A 17155-nucleotide genomic window follows, 5' to 3' on the forward strand; every position below is an offset into this window, starting at 1 on the left:
TGGGACCAGAAATGAGCTGAGCATCCGGTGGTGGCTGGCTCCTAAGTCAGTTTGGGCCAATGCAGCCACCTTGACTCTGAGGACCCCAGTTTCCAAGAACGTCCCAGAGCCCAACCTACCTGCCCTCTGGGACCCACTCCCCACTCCCCTACGGGACACTCACCGAGGCTCCTCAGGCAGCGTCACCTGGTCCTTCTCCCACGTGATGACGGGTGCTGGCAGTCCTTCGATTTGGCACTGGAAACGAGCGGTCCCGTTCTCCTCCACAGTCTGCGACTCTGGGTGCAGGGAGAAGCCTGCGAGGGCTGGGGGTGAGGACAGTGAGAAACACAGCGACAGGAGAGGGACGCGAGAAAGCAGGCCACGGCGAGCACGGACGGTGAAATGTACACACGCACACGGACACAGAGGGGCCCAGGGCGACAGAAACCCGGGCAGAGAAAATTCAGCCCGACGGAGACAGGCAGTCCGAGGATAAGTGGCGATGACTGGTCAGAGGAGCCCCCCGGCCTTCCTTATGTCAGACAACAGTGTCTCCTCTGGCCTCAAAATTATCTCATGGTGATCTATGCCTCCTAAACCGTCCCCCCCCGACCCGCAAGGGGTGGCTGGGCAATGCAGCTCGGCTCCACACACTCCGCCTGCTATGGGCCTGGGGAGCACCTTGTGAGCCTGACACTCTTACAAGCCTCTCTGGTGGGCTTCCTGGAGGAAAGCACAAGTCTAGACTCTCAAAGTCACAGGGAAGGAAAAAGAGGAGCAGCAGAAGAGTGGGGAAGAAGTGAGACTATTGAACGGTGAGACAGATAATAGCAGGAAGGGACCCGCTGAGCAGGGCAGGAGGCAGGGAAAGCGGGCGTGGCTCAGAGACAAGCCTTTGTGCAAGTAACTAGTGGCGGATCCCAGTTCCCACACCCCACGTCGTGTGGGTCTCAGCTCAGCCCCAGATGTAGCACTTACTGGCGAGCTTGACCACTGCAGCCTGGCTGGCCATCACCCCGAGGGGGCCACGGGCCAGGCAGGAATAGCTGCCCTCAATGACCTCCGAAGCCCCAGGGTCTGCCTCGTCAGCGCCATCTACTGTCGGCAGCTGGGACAGCCATAGGGAGCCATTGGGTAGCAGGCGAAGGTGCTCGTGCTCAGGGAGGGTGCCTCCATCCTTGCTCCACGTGACGCTGGTGGGGGGTCCGGTGGCAGCCGCGCCCAGACTGCAGTCCAGCACTAGGGCTTGCTCTGGGCCCAGGATTACTTGCAGCGGCCCTGCTCCACAGCTCAGCGACACGGTCGTCTCCTGGGGCAAAGGCTGCTCCCCTGCATAGAGGAGGGACACCAGGGCCATCAGAGCGTGTCCTTCTACATCCCACAGCCTCCAGCTCCTGAGTCACACGCACCAGGGTTGGGGACAAACCTCGGAGAAAGAGGGCTCATGTTTGGACCCCAGCTCTGCCTCTGACTATGATCTTGGGCCAACAGCTGCGCTTCGTGCCCGTCGTGCCCGCCCTTCAGCCCCACTCAACTGCCTCATCCACAAAATAACACAGTTCTTAGCAAAAAGTAGACGCAACTCAAATGCCCAATCACCTGTGTGTGCGTGCGTGCTAAGTCGCTTCAGTCGTGTTCAACTCTGTGAGACCCTATGGCCCACCAGATTCCTCTGTCCATGGGGATTCTCCAGGCAAGAACACTGGGATGGGTTGCCATGCCCTCCTCCAGGGGGATCTCCCCAACCCAGGGATCAAACCTGAGTCTCATGCCTCCTGCACTGGCAGGCGGATTCTTTACCTCTAGCACTACCTGGGAAGCCCAATCACTTGATGAATGGATCAATTTATTACTCAGCTACCAAAAGAAATGAAGTACTGACATTTGCCTCAGAGGGAATAAACCTTGAAAACTTTATGCAAAGTCAAAGAAGCCAGTTATGAAACGCCACATATTGTATAATGTGATCTCATTTCTATGAAATGTCCAGAATAGGCACATCCATAGAGACAAGACCATAAATTCATGGTTGCCAGGGACTGGGGAGAGTGAAGAATGAAGAGAGATGGCTAAGGGATCTAAGGTTTCTTTTTTGGGTGCTGAAAATGTTTCTAGAATTAGATAGTGGTGTTGGTTGCACAACCTTGTGAATAAACTTAACCCACTGATTTGTACCCTTTAAATGGTGAATTTTGTGGCATGTGAATTGCCTCTCAATTTCAAAAGACACAGTCATTCGTTCTTCAAAAGGCTGCCGTGAGCGGTCAGTGAGATGCTGTGTGGTAAGGGAGAGCGGCACAGTGGCTGACCTGGCCCAGGAATGTCATTCCCTCGCCTGGAGTCCTGCAGATCGCCTCAAGCATGATTGTCCAACCCACTTCTGCTGCAGCGACTGCAAGAGTTAAGCTCTCCTCCCTGCAGCTGATTCCTCCAGAACCGCACAGTGAGCCAGCACAGAACCCAGGCCCCCGACCCTCTGCAGATGCCCCGGAAGAGCCCGCAGCTCCAACACCACACTGGCCGCAAAGGTGGACAGTGGAGGAAGGGAGCAGGAGGTGAAGCAGGAGGACAACAGAGGCAGGGAATGCCATCCTGGGTCAAGGCAAAAACACCCAAATGCCAATGTTTATCATTTTAAGCAACATCTCAGCCAGGCCAGTAACCATTATTCACAGGCAAATGGTTGGTTCTCCCCATTGTATCTCCCACAAGGTTGGCCTGCTGCCTCCTTGTCCCATAGATGCTCCAAGGCTGAAGGTCCCCTTGTATCCTCTGGCCTGACACCTTGCTTAAAGGCACCATGGTGTGTCTGAGAGTGAGTCAGGGACAGAGGTGAGGACCATACTCATTACCAGGCAGGCCAGGGCTGACAGAGCCCCGTCAGGGGCATGCAGAAAGCACAACGGTGAAGCACACAGGTGACCCTCAGTTCTAGACCTGGACCTGTCACAGTCTAGCTGTGTGGCCTTGGGAGTTTCTTGCCCCCACCCCCGCTCTTGTTTACTCAAACGTAGCAGGTGATGGCTGAGATTCTACCACGGCAGGATTATTCAGTGAACCGGACACACCCATCCCTAAACTGACGTAGAGAATCATCTAGCTGTGCTGTGCTTCAGCACACACACGACTTCGGTCGTGTCCGACTCCTTGTGACCCCATGGACTATAGCCCACCAGGCTCCCGTGTCCCTGGAAGTTTTCAGACAAGAACACTGAAGTGGGTTGCCAAGACCTCCTCCAGGGCATCTTCTCGACCCGGGGATCGAACCTGTGTCTTCTGTATCTCCTGCATTGTAGGCGGATTCTTTACTCATTGAGCCATCTGGGAAGCCTGGATCATCTAGACGCACACAAAAAACTATGGATACCTTCCACACCTAAACAGGTGCACCCGAATCTCTGCTACACTCATCAACACCTAGACACATATATGCCAACACTTAAAGCCCTGAATAGGATCAAGACTGAGGGAGGAGTCCTGACAGGTTGAGATACAGAGGCCAGGGCAGGAGCCAGGACACCGCAGTGGGAAGACAGACAGACAGAGGGGGTCTGAACGGGCCTCTCTGCCTTTCTCAAAGGCACCTTCAACTACACAACTGGCTTCAGCAGTTCTAGGGGTACAGCCAGGAGAAGGCAGCACTTGCCCTCACCTTGTTTCCAGCCAAACTAGGGAAGGAAGCCACACAGAACACCTGATTCTGGGGCAGAAGATCAAGGTTCCAATCATGCTGTTCCACCTATCAGCTATGTGACAAGCCACTTCACCTCTCTGGGCCTCAGTTTCCACATCTGTAAAATGAAGGTGATACTATGGAGCCTGTGAGGATTAAACCAGATGATGGAGGGCAGGGCGCCAGTGCAAAGCCTAACAGGCATCGATCAAGGAATGGGAACTCATTCTTTAGAGGCACTTCATAAACTGGAGATCTCACTGGTGGCTCAGATGCAATGCAGGAAACCCAGGTTCGATCCCTGGGGTGGGAAGATCCCCTGGGGAAGGGAATGGCAGCCCACTCCAGTATTCTTGCCTGGAGAATTCCAGGGACAGAGGAGCCTGGTGGGCTACAGTCCATGGGGTTGCAAAGAGTTGGACATGGCTGAACGACTAATACTTTGACTTCATAAACTGGAAGGGGATGTACAAATGCAAATCACTATTCTCAACATCCAGTCCCTTGTCCATCTGAGGCCCTAGATTCTGATGCAAACGCGGTGGGGGCAAGGCCAGCCTGGGCTCTCAGCCCAGCGGCTTCCATTCCAGCCGCCACCGAGCAGTCGGTTTGAGTTTCAGGGGAGAAAAGCCCCACATGACTCGAATCCCTGAGCCCTCCAGCAGCCCAGCCTCCCTGCCCCCCAAAGCATGTCAGAGGCTTGGAAAATCCCCCGCCGTGGTGAACAAACAATGTGAACAGTTGGGGCCCCGAGCAGCTGCTGGGTCTGTCAGCAGCCTGGGCTCCGGCGGGCAGGATGGCGGCCAGAGGGGCTGTGGCTGGCTGGGGAGCCCAGAGAAGGCTCCAATTCCTTCCTGAATATTCATGGATCAGCAGATGTCTGGCTGCCCCACCTCAGAGGAGCTCAGCACCCAGCAAGGCCAGGCGGCAGGGGAAACCAATGGGGATGTAGATGTGGGGAGAACTCAGGGTCCCCGGGGGGTATGGGGCTGTGCCAGGAGTCCAGGTCAGCTCACATTAACGGAAATGTGTGCAGAGCCCAAGACTGCTCATTTTATAGACGGGGAAACTGAGGCCCAACAGGAGAGGATCTCGCCTCTCTGGGAGATAATCTGGGGAAATTATCCTTCTTGGACATCCCAGGGGTGAACCCAGCATCAAGGAGAGAGCTGCTCCCGAATAAGAGAAGATTCTCTCTGCCTCAGGGCCCAGCCCAACTTCTGTGCCCAGGACATATGCATCCTTAGGGGCTCAGCTCAGGTGCCACATCCTTCCATGAAGCTGCCCCTGTCCCCCACAAGGAAGGTTTTTCCTGGGTCTCACAGCATGGAGCCACTCAGAGGTCCCTTACCCATCCTTCCTCTTGCCTAAGACGGACCACGGGATGTGGTGGGACCAGCCTTGGCCGAGAGTCAGAGTCTAGGTGCATCGTGTGTTGTATGACCTTGGGTCGGTTTTCCTCCTTTCAGGTTCTGTTTCCCTAGTTTTAAACTGTTCTCGTTTTCACCAAAACTCTCCCAGCAGTGGAGGAGAACAGACTCAGGAGGCTTGCCGACCACCTGAAGTCCTTTTATTTTGAAACCTCTGGCCTGTTTTGCATGCTATTGTTACACGGTAGTGTTTGCTTTCATGTAAATGTGGCTCCTACACCACCAAATCTTTCTGCATAAGTAATGCTCTGGAGAGTGTTTGCCCAGTGGTTTCACGGCCCCCCCTCTCCCACCACCCCCAGCCCCTCCCACGAGCACTTCTCAGCCCTCCCTCTCAGGCCAGGGCGGGCAAAGTGACCACTTACTGTGGCCAGCTTTCTGCCTCAAGGGGGTCTCCGTCTCCCACAAGCCCTTCTCCTCACTCTCCCGGGTGGGGAGGGGGGACCCTGCTGGAGACACAGAGCTTCTCTGCTCAGAAGCCCCAGAACCATCTCTCAGTCTCCTTTTTCTGGCATTATTTTACCCGCTTGCAGGATAAATTAGATTTTATGAGGCCAATTAGGACCCAGACAGAAAGGAGATTCGCTGCTGAGCCCTGGGGCCAGCTCTGCGCTCTTCTGCAGGATCTGTGGGGGCCTGGCATAGGCCAGAGTTCCGTTCTCCAGTGGACTCTCAGAAAAGAGGATGGGGGGCGTGGGGGGATGAAGGGGGACAAAGCTGAGATGCCGCCTTTGTGAAGGCAAGACCTTGCCACAAACATCAATGCCTTGTCATTTTTGAATTTCAAGGCCCAGCAGATTTATAACTTGTTTTCAGTCTACAAGGGCAATTCTCCACGACACCATCGCCACTCTTTCCCAGGAGACACAAGTCAGTTTCTTCCAGAAACCTCCTTCCCCACTCCCCCACCTCCCATACCACATGCTCAGCCCCTCCCACAACAGCTGGAAGGAGAGCTTGGGACGGTTGCCTGGGACACGAGGAAGGCAGCGCTCCCTTCATCTGTGATCCTGCGGAGCCAGGCTCAGCCCCAGCAGGCTTGACAGCAAAGCCACACTCAGCTTGACTTGCCTACCTCCTGTTTCCTGTCACAGCGAGTCCCCGCCAGGCCAAACCACTTCCTGTTCTCTGAAAGCACCGCTGCTCCTCTCCGCCAGTAGCTGTGCCCGCCTGGGGTCTGACTCCACGCCGCTCCTTTTTCTGCCCCGTAGGACCCTGGGTACCTGGGCCACTGCAGTTAGCATGGTAGATTCCTGACTCGCCTATCACCCCAGCAGGGCAACAAGTTTGAGATTATCGTCCTGGTCAGCGTTCCCTAGGACCTAAAACACTGTCTGGCACACAGCAGGAGCTCAATAAATAGTCCTCGAACAGACGAGAGGACATGCGGAGACACACTCAAAAGGACAAGATACAGAGCCTCTTGCGCTTTTCCAAACATCCATTTCCTTATCGGGAAAAATTACAGGAACTCCCTTCAGGGCTGGGGATGATGTGAATAATACGTGTGGGAAAATGCCTAGCATAGTATGCGGCACCTATGAGATAACCAACAAACGCTGAAAACGCACCAAGGCAGGGAATTCCCTGGCGGTCCAGTGATTAGACTCTGTGCTTTCACTGCCCTGGGCCAGAGTTTCATCCCCGATCAAGGAACTAAAGACTAAGATCGTGCAAGCTGTCAGGTGCAGCCTAAAAAAAAAAAATAAGCCCTAAGACAGAACAGCAAACTCACATTCAAAGAAATTTTGTACTTAAACATTACCAGGACTGGGGAGCTCATTACCTCACCTCTGCTGCTATATGGAAGGTCTGATTAAAATACCTTCCTTAAAAAAAAATTAAATTAAAAAAATAAAAACAAATAAATAAAAATACCTTCCTGTGTGCCCACCTTTGTCTCTCTCACGCTCCATTCATTTGCCAGAGCTCCAAGCATGTGCAAGGTAAGTGAGCCCCTTATGGAGCCTTCCAGAAGTCTTGACTCTGCACCAGCTTGTGTGTTCAGGTTTGTACCTGAGAGATGGCTTCCTGAGCCTCTGCTTCCCAACCCCAGGGACCCCACAGCCCCTCAAATCCAGAAGATGCCTCAGCAGTGAGGCAGTAATAGCTGGCAGCCCAGCCAGCCCCAAGCACACGGATTCCATTTCTTTGCATGTCAGGCCCAGATCATCCTCTCTCTGGTTTTCTTCTCTCCCCCCAGCTGCCATCCCCCATCTCTGACCAGGCTGGGGCTGGGGTCCTCCCAATCAGAGCCACTCTTTCTCTTCTTCCCCTGTGACCCGGGGAGCTGGGAGCCCCTAGGCCTGCTTGGCAATAACATCTGTTCTGCATCTGGAATTCTGTGTCAAGTCTGGTTCCTGCACCTCAGAAAGAGTGGAGGCAGAACAGGAGGCAGTGGGTGGGGGTGGGTGGGGAAGAGTGGATTCCAGGGCCCAGGCCCAGACACACGAAGTGAGGGGGGCTAAGCCCCAAGTTGCTGATAACTTCTCATGTGAGGGGGAGGGGTGAAGAGAGACTGAACTGGGGTTAATGTGTACTGAACCCCGGGAAGGTATGGCTACTCCAGTAGCCAGGAGATTGGTTATGGCCCCAGTTCAGTCTCCATGTAACTGGGAAGTCATTCAGTTTTCTCATCTGCAAAATGAGTTCATGCTAAAATTATTTCTAAGTTCTCCTTAGTGCTGCCCTTTAAAGACTCATTGTGAGATTAATCAACTTGAAACTTATGATTAACTGAGCCATGAAAATACATACAAGATCAATGAAGGTTTAACTGGATTGTTTAGATTCACTATTAATAGAGCTTATGTTTAGGACTTGCTGGCAGTCCAGTGGTTAGTATGTCCTGTTCCAATGTCAGTGGTATGGGAGCTAAGATTCCACATGCCTCTTGGCCAAAAAGCCAAAACACAGACCAGAAACAATACTGTAATAAACTCAATAAAGACATTTTTCAAAAATGGTCCACATCAAAATAAAAAAATCTTGAAAAAAATTAGAGACTGTGTTTGACCTAGTTCCTAACCCCCAAGATAAGGTCAGAAAGGGCCACCCCAACACTCCAACTGACTGAGGTTGGCCTCCGAGCCTCTGGGCTGAGAAAAGGATGGGAGGTGGGAGTTTCCTGGTGAGAAGAAAGCAGCTCACCTATTTTTACAGCCCTTCTTCTACTGACCGCTTGCATCGCCACCCCCTAAATTCTGCTTGGGTGTAAGAGAGAGCCCCACTTCTCGCTTGTGGTGAAAATAGAGCACTGGCCATCCCACCACCACTCCCAGATAGGATCCCATTCACATCAACATCTCCCCAGTTCCCAACCCCTGACGAGAAGTGTGCTGTCACACTCTTGACTCTGACATGTCAAGGTGGCTTAAGTGTCTACTGTAATTTTTTACTTCTCCCTCCCTCACTCTCTACAAACTCCCTCAAACTATCATGCTAATTCTACTTCCTAAATATCTCTAGAATCCAGCTACTTGGCCATTCCAACTGCCACTCTCTTCTGGATTACTACCACAGCCTCCCAAGAAGTTGCAGCTTCCTGCCTCCAACCCATGCAATCATTCTCTACCTCGGTTGGAGTGAGTTGATGCAAAACAGATCTCAAAACCCTCCAGGGTTTCCCTGATGCTCAGGTGGTTAAGAATCCGCCCTGCAATGCAGGGGACACCAGTTCCATCCCTGGTTCAGAAAGAGCCCACATGCCAAGAGAAGAGCCCACATGCTCCACAACAAGAGAAGCCCTGGCAGTGAGAAGCCCACACACAACAGCTAGAGAAGAGCCCCCAACCTCCGGAACTAGAGAAAGCCCACAAGCAGCGACGAAGACCCAGAGCGTCCAAAAACAAGTAAATATTTAAGAAGAAAAACAAACAAACAAAACCCCAAGGACTCATTTGGGCTCTCAGGCCAGAAACCTTGGTGGGGCTTATAAGCCCCTTCATGAGTTGGATCCAGCTCCATTTTCAGCCTTCTCTTTTTGACACTCTGTGGCCCCTGGCCCATTCCTCCCTAACCTGCCCCACCCTCATGCCTTGCACTCTAAACTCCAGCCAAATTTAGCTTCATTCGATGGTCTAAAGAAAGTCACTTCTGAGCGTTTGCACGTGCAGTTCTCTCTGCAAAACTCTCCCCACCATCGCTCTCCTGCCGTGCTAACTGACCCTCTGCACAGAGCTCTAGTATTCACTACTTCCTGAAGGAAGCCTGTCAGTCTCCTCCTTATTTACTATATCCAGGCACCGGTCACATGCTAGCCAAAACGAGTACTCAGTAAATATTTGTTGAATGAATGAATAAATGACCTCCATCCAGGTGGGGCTGGCTAGTCCGAACTCTAGCCTGGGGAGTGTTCCCAGGACTGAGAAGATTTGCACACTCAAAGGATTTAGCACTGAGAACCGGCAGCGCCGCAGCTTCAGCCAAGCACACCGCTGCCAAGGGAGCCCCAGCTCGGCCCTGTGCACCCGGAGCCCGGAGAGGCCAGGTCTCCCAGGCAAGCCGAGCCCCCGGCGGGAGGCCCCACCGCTACTGCATAATGCTCGATCGAGTGCAGTTCCCAGCCCTGACTCCGCTTGGCTGGATGATCCCGACCCCGGTCCGGAGCTCCGAGAGGAGGGTGGGCACAACTCTCCGTTAATCCCTTGGCCTCCAGAAGCACAGCCGCCTCTCTGGCACTTCCCCGCCCCCCACCTGACAACCCCAGACCCCCCACTACCCCGGCCCGGAGGCCGGGACCCCGCCCCCAGGCGGCCCCCTGCCGGGTCCGCAATCGGGTCTGAAGAGGGGCGTGTCTTTGTAGGGAGCGAGGGGGTCCAAGTAGTTCCCGATACTTTCCCACCCGCTGTTTGGGTTTCCTGGAGAAGGGCCGGGGCGGGCCAGGCGGAGGCTCCTTCCCCCCTCCGCCATCCCTGCCTCCCTCCCACGTGGCCTGGCTGAGTCTCTCTGGAAAGCCGCAGCAGCTGGAGAGAAATCCCCCTCCCCACCCCCACCGCCAAGTCCCTCCCCGACTAGCCCCGGACACATCCTCAGCTCCCCGCTCGGCAGGGAAGGCGAGGACTAGGGAACAAAGCGGGCGGCCCATCCCCCTCCCCAGCGCTCCCAACCACCTTCCCCCTGGGCCTCCCCCGAAACGCACACAGGACCGAGAGGGAGCGGGCCGGGGTGGGAAAAGGCTCCCTTAAGCATAGACACTTGGGACTTCGTCACCCCATCCCCAGCCCTTTCTCCAGCTAGGACAACTCTGGAGTTACCTACCCCCAATGCGCACTGTGCGGGGGGGCTGGAGGAGGCCTTGCTGACCTCGTCAACGCTCCTCAGATGTGTCCCTGGGGCAGAAGTGACACGCGTCCCATCCCGACAGCGAGTACTGGACTCGTCCACGAAAGCAACTGGTTCCTGCCCCCTCCCCCAGCCTACTCCGGGCCTCGGGTTTGGGGGGGAGGCCACAGGCCCCCGCTCCCCCCCACAACCAGCCTCAGGGACCACACCCACTGGACAAAGTTGAGTATTTTATCACAACTATCCCCAGTCAATCCGGAATCTCCTACTCCTGTCCCCCCACCAAGGGCAAGGACACTCCCCAAAAGCCAAGGCCAAATATTAGCTCAGTGCCATGAACACAATTACACACAATCTCAACACACAAATGGAGGTGTAGACACACACCCCTCCTCTCTCACACTCGCAACCCGGAGACGCGCGCGTACACGGCAGTACCCGCCCCGCACAGACCACCGGCACCGCAGCCACTGCCAGCGATGCCACGCAGCGATCGGCCACGCACTGCGGACCTGTGCGCCCGGCAGAAGCCCCCTCCCCACCCTCTGCGCGAGCGCGCGCGCGCACACAAACACACACACACACACACACACACACACACTCGTACACTCACTCCGGACTCCGCAAACCGAGGACACACACACCCCCTACGGACAAGTACGCGCCGCGAACGCCACCCGCCGCGGCTCGCGGACCCCGGAGCGCAGGCATCACCGGCACAAGGGCTCGCAGCCGGCGCCGCACGGTCCCCATTCGCTCGGGACTTGGGGCGCGGCGGCCCCACAGCCCCGCGCAGCCGGGGCGCACAGTCACCCCGCAGGCGCTCCCGCCGCAGCCTGGGCGCCCGCCCTTACCGCGCGCGGTCAACAGGCAGAAGGTCAGCGCGATGAGCCCGCTGCCGCGGCCAGCGGCCCCCCGCGACATGGGGCCGGGCCCGGGCTGCCGCCGCCGCCGCCTCCCCGCGCCTCGGCCGCCGCCGCCGCCGCCGCCACCGCCGCCGCCGGGGGAGGGCGCGCCGGGCGTCAGTGGCCCGGGGAGGCGCGGCGCCGCGGGCGGGGGCGCGGCCTCGGGGGCCCGGGCCTGAGCGGGGGCCGGCGCGGGGGCCGGGGCTGCTGCTGCCTCGCCCGCCCCTCCATCGCCATCTTGGGCGAGCCGCCCAGGCGGGGGCGCCAGGCGAGCGCGGCCGGTCGAGCCCCGCCAGGGACCCTGGCCCCGTGCTGTGACCTGCGCCTCGCGGGTGCTCCGCCCTGCTGGGGTCTGCGCGCGTGTGCCTAGCCGGCTCCGGGTCGCCATGCCCCCCCCCGCTTTGGACAGTTGGTTTCTGGGTCTGTTTGTCTCTTCGTCTCTGTCTCGGGATCTCTTTCTGCCTCGATGTCTCTATTTCTTTTCTCTGCCGCTGTCTCAGGGTCTCCAACGTCTGGGTTCCAGGCTCAGTGGAGGTAGATTCAAGGCCTTGGTTTCAGTCCTAATAACCCCATCTTGCCATTTGAGCCAGTCCATTCCAGCCCAGGTCCTGGCCTAAATCCTCCTTAGCTTCTCCACCGACCCTCTGGGGACATGACGGTTCCCTCCTCATCTCCATTTCCACTGCCATAACAAACTGATGGCTTCTGTTGACCTCCTTCTTTTGGTCTTGGAATAACCAGCCCCAGCACGCCATTTACCCTACTCCAAGCACTGCCACAGGCTATCCAGGTGGCTCAGTGGGTAAAGAATCTGCCTGCAGTCCAAGAGATGCCGGTTCAATCCCTAGGTCAGGAAGATCCCCTGCAGGAGGGCCTGGCAGCCCACTCGTTTTCCTGCCTGGAGAATCCCATGGACAGAGGAGCCTGGTGGGCTGCAGTCCATAGAGTCACCAAGAGTCCGACAGGACTGAAGCGACTTAGCACCCATGAACATGCAAGCACTGCCATACCTGGGCCTCTCTGTGGCCCTGGAAGAGACAAAGAAGGTTTGATTGCTCTCATCTTACATGTAGGGAAACTGAGGCTGGAAGAGGTTAAGTAACTTGCCTAAGGAAATGAGGCCAGGGAGTAGCAGATACAAGACCTGAACTCTGGTTTTCTGACTCCAGAAGGTCATTTCCCACTCACAATTTCAACTGTGCTTTCTGTCCTAGCTAGACTGGTTGTCTTAGTATCCCAAACACTTCTTTCTCTAAAGCCAGGGATTCAATGGTCAGGCTAGGGTAGGGAGTGAAGTACGGACAGAATGACCTATTTACGGTCATTTCTAAGACCAGGATGCCCTGGTTCTTCATCTCCTCTGTCTCCATGACTTAGAGCTATTTTATCTCTGTACCCATTATGTACCATACCCATCTGTTGCTAATTAACCCTTAATAATGAGCAGCACTTTGCAGGTCCAGTGGAATTTAGCATTTATTCATTCATTGCCAAGCCAATCAGCAGCATTTGACTTAGCCCATCACTCCTACTTGTTTCTCTTAGTGATCTAATCTGGTCATCAAAACTGTAAATTAAATCTTTATGCTGAAGATGCCTACATTTATATCCCAGCCTGCACCGTCTTCCTTGAACTTCAGACTTGTGTATCCAGCTACCTGCTCAACATTTCCATTGGCCAATGCGCATCTCACCTTTAACGTGTCCAGGGAATTCCCTGGTGGTTTAGTGGTTAGGATTCTGTGCTTTCATTGCCAGGAGCACAGATCCAATCCCTGGTGGGGGGGACTAAGATCCCTGCAAACCACAAGGATTAAAACAACAACAACAGCAACAAATTTAACATGCCTAAAACTGAGCTCTGACCTTCCCTATTGAATCTGCTTCTCCCCCAGTCTCCCCATCTCAGTTCCTAGTGGCTTCATCGTTCCTGATGCTCAGGTCAAAAGCCTTGGAGCCATCCTTGACTCTTCACTATCACATCTTTCACATTTCACTTTCATGCTACTACCTTCAACTAAGCATCAAGCATCAGCATCTCTCGCTAAATTGTCACACTGGCCCTCTCACTTGTTTCTGTCCTCGTCCCCCTTCAGTCTTTTCTCAGTATAGCATCCAGAGTGATCTTATTAAAATGGGGATGAGAAAAAATAATAAAAATAAAATGGGGATGAGATCATGTCGATTCTCTGCTCAAAACCCACCGGTGCCTCCTAGCTCAGAGCAAAAGCTGAAGTCCTTCATATGATAGGAAAGCCTATCTGACCTGGAAGACTGTTCTACCTCTCTGACCTCCCCTCCAATGCCGTCCGCCAGTTCACAGCGTCTCCAGTCACACCAGCCTCCTTGCTGTAACTCGATCGAAGCCAGTCCCCTCCCTCCAGCCCCTAGACCTTTACTCAGCTGGAGCCCTGTCCCCCATATCTCATATCCTCACAAGTCCCCCCACTCTGCCTGTGTCCCCCATTTTTCTAACATGCTCTGTACGTCCTAAGTCGCTTCAGTTGTGTCCTACTCTTTGCGATCCTATAGACTATAGCCCACCAGTCTCCTCTGTTCATGGGATTCTCCAGACAAGAATACTGGAGTGGGTTGCCATGCCCTCCTCCAGGAATCTTATCTCCATGCCCTGCATCTCCTGTATTGCAGGCAAATTCCCTGACCCACTTGGGAAGCCCCTCTAACATCCTCTGTTTTACTGATTTTATTTATAATTTGTCCTCCCAACCAGAGTGTGGGCTTTGTGAGGACAAGGATTTTCGTGCACTGGGTTCACTGCTGAATTCTAAGCAGTGAACCAGTATCTGACACTATGTAGGTGCCAGGGAGCCAGGATAAAAGGTACAAGTCACTGCCCACGGAGACAGCTGTGTCCTAAGTGGCATGGAGTGGCCAGGAATACGAGAAGGAGGGACTAACCATGTGTGGTGAGGGGCTGGGGAGTAGTTGAGGAAAAAGCCTTCACAGAATTTTTATTGTTGGCGGATGTTTGACCTAGGTCTTGACAGTTTAAGGAGGGTACAGCCTTGGTTGGGGAGGAATAGTCACGGTGGGGGAGGAAATACACTACGAAGAGGCCCTATTGCATGAGGGCATGGGAGATGGCACATGGATTTTATCTGTTATTCGTGGAGAAATACTTCCCAATAGATCCTAAAATCTTTTCTTTCACATTTCAGAAATAAAACTCAAAATGTGTTTTTTTCTCTTTAGCACAAAATACAATCATCAAATGAAAGCAACATTTATCTGTTTTTGATCCTATAACATGATTAAATTTCAATGTACACTTGGTCCCCAAATTTTATATATCATCTTGTTTGTTGACAGGTCATACATTTTTGCAATTAATTTAAAACTAGCGCCCATCACTTCTTCGATAGGGAGGAGTGTTTTTTAATCATCAGTTTACTTAAGTACTTTAACACTGTCATAACAATATACTGTTACAATTCTTTTTTTCTTAAAGTAACTTTCTTGAGACAGTCTGTGACAGAGATAACATTGTGGGGAGAGGTCAATGTAGGGGACTAGAGTCTGGGAAAAGGCTAGAAGACCATAATTTCTATTAATTTGGCAAGTTGGGTGGAATGTTATTAAATAGAGAGAACAGAGGGAAGATCTGGATAGAGGAGATAATTTGTTTTTTAACATCTTGAGTGTGAGGAGCTTTCATGGCCTGGCATCCAAGTGAAAAATTTTAAAATCTTGGAAACACCGTTTTGATCTGAGCAGAGAGATCAGAACCAGAGAAATTATTTTGTGAGCTGGTACTGCTATCAGTGCATCTAACACACTTTATTATAATATATTTCATTAAGTTGTCTGGCTCTACTGCCAGACAGTAAGTTCATCGTGGCAGGAACCGTAGGTATCTTGTTATTTTCCTGGGATCCAGCACAGTGTGCAGCATGTAGTAAGACCCCAGTGAATGTTTCTTAAGTGAATGCTTTAAAAAAGTTACTCTTTTGTCATTTACTATGCAAAAATGACGAGTTTTAAATCACTAAGGAAGTTGTCAAGAGAGCATATTACTGTGAAAGGGATTTGAGCATCAAAAAGCATTGGCAAGCTTTTGCCTGAGTAATCTCTAAGATCTCAGTAGGTTCTATGATCCTAAATTAATAATTTATGGAACACTTGCTCTGTAGGACCAGCAGTGGGGATCTGTGGCATTCACATCATTCTAGAATAAATACCAGAGTTGATGACTGTAGTGATTTTTAAAATACAGTCATCCCTTGTCTCTCAGTATCTGTGGGGGATTAGTTCCAGAACCCTCCATGGATACCAAAGTCCGTGGATGCTCAAGTCTCTTATATAAAGTGGGGGAGGATTTGCATATAATTTACATATAACATCCCTTGCACTTTAAATCATTTATAGATTACCTGTAACGTCTAGTACAATATAAATGCTATATAAATAGTTTTAAATACAATGTAAATGCTATGTGAATAGTTGGCAATGGGTGGCAAATTCAAGTTTTGTTTCTTGGATCTTTCTGGAACTTTTTTTTTTTAATTTTCGTCTGTAGTTGGTTGAATCTGCAGATATGGAAACCACAGGTATGGAGAGTTATACCAGTTCTTTGACATCCCTCCCTTCAGGTAATCTCCTTCCCCAGCCTTTGAATATAGTGACCTTAGTGACTCATTTCTAAAGCACTGAACATGGAGAAGGTGGTACTACATGGCTTCTGAGATGTGTCAAAAAAAAGATGTAGCTCCCACCTGGCTTTCTCCGGACCACACATGCCTTTGGATCCCTGAGCCATCAGGTAAGAAGTCTGGCCACCTTGCAGTTGCCATGCTGGAGAGACCATGTGGGGAGGCCTTATGGAGATGCAGACGCTGGAGGAGCCCCAGTTGTTCCAGCCCAGGAGCCAGTGGTGTGAGGACACCTTCCCGGTGTCCACCCCAGCTCCTGTCTGACCAACCACACCACACAGGAGATCCTGAGACCAGTTAACCCCCAGCACTGTGAGAAATAGTAGCCCGTGGTTGTTGTCGTTGTTTTGCACCATTAATTTTGGGATGGTTTGGTATATATTACCAGATAACCAGAACACATGCTAGAGTCTTTACTGGGTTGGGTTCACTACTAGAACCACTCTCTGCTTCTTTCATTCATTCCCTTTTGAGGAAGATATAAAAGGTAGATATGTGTAGAATATCTTCACTCTTCACATTCAAAACCATCTCCCGAACGCCTCTGCTCATATCCTCTGAGCCAGGGGCATGGGTGGGTCTTCTCACTTTCTCACCTTTCTTTCTTATCAACAGATGCTAACAGATTTATGGAATTATGGAAATTTTAATTTTTTCTTTGTGCTTTTCTGGTATTTTTTTGCCAAATTGTCTACATTGAGCTCATATTATTTTTGTAAACAGAAATAAGGAAACTATTTCCTAACTAACTAAAGAAAAAATCCATCAGTTAAGGAAGATGAAAAAGTTCTGGAGATAAATAGTGGTGATAGTTGAACAACAGTGAACGTATGGAATGCTGCTGAACTGTACACTTAAAATGTCTGAAATGGTGAATTTTGTTATGTATAGTTTACCACAATGGAAAAATATGTACAGTCCTGTAAAACTCGACTTGAGTCTCAGCTCCTTCAAGGTTACCTTATAGATCTCACCAGTCCAAACCTATTAAACTCATTAAATATCTGAAATGCTGTATATTGGCAATGAAAGTGTACTTTAAAAACATTGGAAATGTTAGCAATTAAAACAAAAAAATATAAGTGGAAAGGGTGATCAGTTTGGGATTGAATTTGTAATAAATACACACACTTTTAAAAAATTACCATTTTTAAAAATCATTTTATTTACCTTTGGCAGTGCTAGGTCTTCGCTGCTGCACAGACTTGTCTC

The 17155-nt window shown here is 52.0% G+C and overlaps 1 protein-coding gene across 1 annotated transcript in view; it reads right to left on the minus strand.

Moving 5' to 3' along the window:
* The window catches only part of IGDCC4 (immunoglobulin superfamily DCC subclass member 4), a 39068-nt gene extending 27690 nt beyond the window's left edge, over positions 1 to 11378 (minus strand). The window contains exons 1-3 of the mRNA XM_020870823.2: positions 11223 to 11378; positions 961 to 1311; positions 164 to 305 (exon numbers count right to left, since the gene is read on the minus strand). Coding sequence (XP_020726482.2) covers positions 164 to 305; positions 961 to 1311; positions 11223 to 11292 — 563 coding nt within the window. The 5' untranslated portion in view covers positions 11293 to 11378. The remainder of the gene's footprint in view (positions 1 to 163; positions 306 to 960; positions 1312 to 11222) is intronic.
* Positions 11379 to 17155: the final 5777 nt, after the last annotated feature.

The sequence above is a fragment of the Odocoileus virginianus genome, chromosome 6 (assembly GCF_023699985.2).
Source record: "Odocoileus virginianus isolate 20LAN1187 ecotype Illinois chromosome 6, Ovbor_1.2, whole genome shotgun sequence".
In the NCBI taxonomy this organism is placed as follows: domain Eukaryota; kingdom Metazoa; phylum Chordata; class Mammalia; order Artiodactyla; family Cervidae; genus Odocoileus; species Odocoileus virginianus.